Consider the following 6000-nt stretch of genomic DNA (forward strand, 5'->3'; position numbering starts at 1 on the left):
TGCTGGGCTACCCTACTGCCTGCTGAAGAAGCCTTGAGTTGAGTTATATAGACAATAACTGCCAAACAGCGCATGATGAAAAGCAGGTAGATGCCTGAATTGTCTGAGCAACTCTGCAAACCTGCTCGGAACAGCTCAAAGGACTGTGCCTCTCCTGGGCACTTCCTAAGATAAGGTAACATGGAAAAGACCACGGAGAGAGAGAATCACATGCAGGCATGGCACTGGAAGGCTAAGAGAATGCTGAGAAACAGAAGAAAGCGAATCCCTCAAGGCAGTGAATAGGAAAAATCTGTATGTTATGTTGGCCTCATGAAAGAGTGGCGCCCGAAAAGTGAAAAACCCAACAGGATATGGAAACTAACATCTCTGCTCTTAGGGAAGAAATTCACTTTGACAAGCAACATTTCCATCAAGACCTGGTCGCAGTGATAAGGAAGAGAGAAGTCCTCTGAGCACCAGTGGGTGCAGGCAGCTTTGGACTAGCCAGGTTTGGTCTCTCCCTCCTGCTATCCCCGCTCCTCTGGCCATCTGGGGCAAGGGGCAAAGAGTTGAACCAACCTGCAGAGAGCTGTATCCACAGCTTCCAGATATTGCAGAAATAGTGACGATTTTTCTTCCTGACATGTTTAATCAGCCATTAAAAAACAACAAAAAATTTTCAGTCTGCAAAATCGTAAGATCCGCATCTAAAACAGGCGGAGTGGTGGAAATTATCCTTAAAGACGCGTGTCTACCCCAGCAGGGTGGTGGTCCACATACAGAGAAAGCCACTGCCAGGGAGAGGGACTGCTTTACCCCAGTCTGCTTTCTCCTGAGCTCTCGTCTGCTCTGCACACGGGGGACCACAGCCACCTTTGACATAACCCTTGCCAGTGCACAGAATTTCAGTTCTGAGGAACGATGAAGTCACAGAGCAGCCTGCTAATTTTCTGGCTCTTTCCCAGCACCCCAGGCAAAGATAATAGTAATAACAATAATTCAGACCAGTGAGCCAAGCTGGATCATGGCCCCTGGAAGGAAAGCTACATAAAGCATCTTGATGGGGGGAAGGGGAGAGCAGAAAATGGATCCTAAGTCCTAAATAGGTACTCCATCTATCTACTCATCTAACACTGCCTTCTGATTCACATCAGGTCCCTCACTGTGCTCTGCCCCCAGGCCACTGGCCATGTGAGCTCCAGGTATGTCACACCCTGTTCACTCTGGAAGAGATCTGGCTCACAGTCTCCAGCTCTGCTAATTAAAAGGGTCAAAAACCGCCAGGCTGATCCTTTCTTACCCATGAACCGCCAGTACTCCTAGCACAAGTGGCACATGGAGCTCCTTAACTCAGACCTGCAGGCAGGGCCACACTGGACAACCCACTTGATGACTCAGGCAGGGGGAATCCAGCTCCATCTCTCCTGGTAGCAATGACTGACCAACACAGGAACAAAGATGCTTACCACTAAACCCATGACACGTCCAGACCCTCCTTGTCAGTGCTGGTCTTTACATAGCCAGCAGCTTGCAACAAAGAGAAATACAGCCATGAAGATGCCTGATTGCATCTGAGTCACTCTTGAGCCTAAGCAGCAAGCAGGAGCAGCTAAGACACAAGGAACAGAGCTCGACCCTAGCAGTACGCGTTTTTTCTTCAAAGGATGCTTTAGAGCATGCCACTTTACAACAGGTCACTTGTGACAAGCACACTCACGTTCTCCTTGGAGCAGTGCCGAAACCCAGCACAGCAGGACTCCATCCCTTACAACTCAGCAATGCCAGTGCCCTGAGGAAGTTAGCAACCACATCCCTGCAGCATAGAGATTTCTACACAAGAGACCTGAAGACATTCAGAGACGGCATTAGGAAATAACTACGCTGGGGAGGAATTGGGACAGTATGCAGGCATCTCAGATGACTAAAATCAACAACGCACCCCACTAACTGGAAAGAGACATGGCAGCCACTTCTAAAGCAAGAGTGTTTTACCTTCCCTCCATGCTGTACAAAGCTGACAAACACATAAAGCCCAGCTGCAACAGGAGCAGAGTTAGGCTGGAAAGGAAATCTGTACTGATGTCTCCATCCCTGCCCTTGGGATAACACGGGCACACTTAGAGACCTCAGAAATGACCTCAAGCATATAAATGTCTAGTGAGATAATGCACATCAGTGACTACTCTGTCCTCTGCGGAAGAGCAAATGGTCAGGGAGGGGACTGGGAGATCCCATTTGTTTGGCTCCTAACGAATGTTTGCCATCACCCAGGTCCTGCAAAGCTGTGAACAGGTGAAGACGCTAAGCCCCTCTCACCTCCCTGAGGGCAGGATCAAGCACATCTGGTAGGCAGAGGCTCCCTGCAGAGCTTCTAAAGGAGTCAAACATTTGGGTAAAGAGTAAGCTATCTGCCTAAAGATAACCTGGAAGCAGAGAGAGGGAGGGGGAGCACATCTTGTTTAAGCTCCTCAACAAATGGTTAAAGGAGGCAAGCATCAACAGTGGGTCTTTCTAAACAGAGAACACATTTCTGTTTGGGTATCATTTTATGTTTAATTCAGAAAATGACAATTTCAGACTAAAAGCTAGAGAAGCTACCCCATAAACAGATCAAATTTCAACAACTGAGAGAAAAGACTTTCGAATTGTTTAAAGCAGAGGCCAGAAAAGGGATTTGGATTTTGTCACCAGCTTTTTCTCTTCAGAATGATTAACTGACACCTTCAACCATTAACTGCAGCATCCTAATCCACCCAGCTTCACCACAGCATTGCTTACCCAATGCATGACCCCTGTTGCACCAAGGGTCTTTCCAACAAACCCAGACTTGACCTTCCTGACATTGTTCTTGTTAAAAGAAAAGGGAAGGGGCAAAGCAAGGAGATTTCACATTTTTGAAGTATTATCAAGTACAGATCAATTTTTAAAAGACCATCAGTATGGAGAAAGAATAGGAAATTAATTTGGAAAGTCAAAAGCTGTAAAAGCAGCAGTAGCTTATATTAGGGATATACCTTACAAGAGGCACGTGGTCATTGATCCAGCCTTGTTTTTATCCTTTCGCATGCTGCCATCCAGGGCCCCAGCCAACCGGGTGGCATTGTGCTACCCAGCTGCTGATGGGGATGCAGAGGGAGGCACTGCAGATGCCTTCCCTAGCAGTGATTTCCTAGGAGGGGGGAGAGCTGGCTGGGTTCATATCAAGTAACACTGGATCTAAGATTTTAATCTCTTCACATGTGCAGAGCCCTACAAATCTTCCAGTGAGGTATTAATCTCTTTAGAAGTTTCACATACGAGGATCACAGCAGAGGATATGCAAAGCCACCTTCTTTCTTTTACTTTCTTGAGTCAAGGACACAAAAACTATGCTCATATCATGAAAGACATCTGCTCCAGGAAACGATTCCTGGCATCTAGGCCAAGCAGTGCAAGGGCTTATGCGCTACTCACATTTAGCCCTCTGCATGTGCTCACAATGCCTAAAACTTGCCTTCACCTCTCCAGGCTCCGCCATGGCCCTGAAAAATCACAATTAAAAGGAAAGGGAGTCAGGTAAAAACACCTGCAATACCCATGTCACCATCCACCAGAGAAATACATCGTCAATCGGATGCCAAAGTACATGTCACATAGCCTTCAGGCATGGCATGAAGGTGTTTACGGATGTTGGAGGTAGAAGGGCTTTTTTTGATATTACAGAGCCATGTAAGGCAGAGAGCACCAAGCTTTGCACTCTCTAAACAATCCACAGGCAATGGAGAGTGCTAAATCCCAAGTCATGTCTATAATCACTTCAGAAGAATATAGTTGTTTCATGTCAAAAAAGAGCACAGAACCAAACTAACAGCGATCAATGGATCAGACCCAGGGAATTAAATTCTTTGACAGTGCAGGTTCACCCTCAGAGCTACTCCAGCCAAAGCAAGACAAAAGGCTGCAGCAAACTTCAATCTAGGAAATTAATTAAGAGTTCAAGATTTTTGGACATATGGGCTAATCCACTCATATAAAAGAAAGAGATTCACAAGGACGTGGATAATTTGTTTTTAATTGAATTACTTCAATGCTTGATATTTTGTGAATCAAGACCCTTTTGTGCTGAATACTGTACAGCCAGAGATTGAAAGTAAGTGCGACAAAAGGCAGACACAACACTAGTCACCCAACAAGCCACCTAGTTTGTGATTTTCTGGCCAAGAACTGGACACACAGGGACATGGAACTGTTATGCAGAAGACAATATTAGAAAAGGTGTATGGAGAGAAGGGTGAAGGGGAAGAAATAGGTTTGCCACCAGAAGCATTAACAAGAGCTTCTTGGGACATTTTAGGCTACTGTTATAAAAATGCACTGACAATGATCATCAAGGAAACACAGATGTGTGTGTGGAAGAAGACATGGGAAATATTTTCTTTCAAAACCGTAAATAAAGGATTTAAATCCTTGTTCTCTGGTTATTTTCCAGCAAATAAGAAACTGACAACATCAATTTCTGTCAGCGATTGGTGAGGTATTGCTACCAGCTCTTTCGCCTATCTTTGTGCTTGGCAGCCGCACTTCTCTGATGCTGAACTGCTGGCACCTTCCAGGTGAGGTGACGGCCTGCAGTGGTGTCAGCCACAGCTCACAGCAGCTGCAGCTTGAAAAAGCTGAAGAAGCCTTTCAATGAGTAACAGACTGAACGCACAGGTCCAGCCGGCAGCCTGAGAGGGACACTAGACCTAGAACTTCCACTCCTATGAACTGGGCACAAGATGCTTAATTCCACAGTAGATGAGAGCTTCAGCTTTGCATCTACAAATGAGCATCTCCCAGCAACATAGTGCCCTCTAGCCTTACACTGGGTTATGGTCTAAGCCTCAGAGGAAAAAGCTCAGCTGTATGAAATACTAATACAAAGCTTTTTGTCCGGTCTTTGGCCTTATCTTGCAGGCAACCCATTCAAATGCTGACCAGCTCCGAAGAAACCTGGCAGACGTGCAACGCCAGGAAACACAGAATACTCGGAGCGATTTCACGCCAGACGCAACACCCCCTTGGGCTCTCCCTTACCACAGCTGGATAACTGACACATGAAACCCAGCCTTCTGTGTATTAAAATACAGGTTGTGTTTTGAGGTAAGAGTTGAAGGATTTGGTGCAGCTAAAGCCCAGAAAGAGCCGGAGAAGGAAGGAGAGATGCTTTCTCCACTTCTGCGGATGGGCAAAAGCTACTCCACCGCGTGCCGCCAGCTCCAGCAGGCACAGACGCTTCCAGCCGACACCCTGCGGGACCGGAGTCTGGGCAGGCGGTGAGAAACCCTCCCCTGGTGCTGCTCTGCCGGCAGCAAGGTGCGAGAGAGATGAAAGAGAACCCGAACGCCGGGTCTGCTCGGTAACCGCGCAAACCGGACCCCCTCAGCACAGGTCTGAAGGCAACTCCGGGGAGCAGGCGAGGGGAGGTCCCGTCCTGCGCCGGGTCCGGCGGAGCCAGCAGGGCAGACCCACCCTCAGCAGGGAAGGAAACTTCGTAACAGCGAAATAAAAAAAAACCCAGCCAAGCAGGGGGTGAAAAAGGGTGAGAAATAAAGAGCCGCCTTCCCTCACCCCGCGCGGGTCCCGGAGCCCCGCGGCCGCCTCACCTGCGGCCCCGCACCCCGCCCGGCCCAGCCCCCCGCAGCAGCCCGCCCGGCGGCGGAGCGGGGGCTCGGCCGGACCCCCGCCGCCACTCACGTAGTGCTTGGAGGGGTTCCTCCGCTTCTCCACGTCCACCACGTTGGCGTCCAGCACGCTGTAGGAGAGCATCTTCGCGCACACCGCGGCGGGGCTCCGCCGCTCCCTCCCGGCGCTGGCAGCACCCGCCGCCGCGATGCCGGCCGGCGCGGCGGGCGGGCGGGCGGCAGAGAGAGAGAGGATGCCCCGGTGCCGGCCCCGCCCCGCGGCAGCGGCCCGGCTCCGCGCCCTGCCCGCTGCCTCAGGCTGCGCGCCCAGTGCGGCGGCGGCGGCGGGAGGGGCGGGGCCCGGCCGCCGGCCCCG

General features: G+C 49.9%; 1 protein-coding gene across 3 annotated transcripts in view; it reads right to left on the minus strand.

Annotated features, from left to right (window-relative positions):
• SH3PXD2A (SH3 and PX domains 2A) overlaps positions 1 to 5795 on the minus strand; it is a 269372-nt gene extending 263577 nt beyond the window's left edge. For all 3 annotated transcript variants that reach the window (XM_075423671.1, XM_075423672.1, XM_075423670.1), the window contains exon 1: positions 5698 to 5795. In XM_075423671.1, coding sequence (XP_075279786.1) covers positions 5698 to 5769 — 72 coding nt within the window. In that variant the 5' untranslated portion in view covers positions 5770 to 5795. The remainder of the gene's footprint in view (positions 1 to 5697) is intronic.
• Positions 5796 to 6000: the final 205 nt, after the last annotated feature.

The sequence above is a fragment of the Opisthocomus hoazin genome, chromosome 6 (assembly GCF_030867145.1).
Source record: "Opisthocomus hoazin isolate bOpiHoa1 chromosome 6, bOpiHoa1.hap1, whole genome shotgun sequence".
Lineage (NCBI taxonomy): Eukaryota > Metazoa > Chordata > Aves > Opisthocomiformes > Opisthocomidae > Opisthocomus > Opisthocomus hoazin.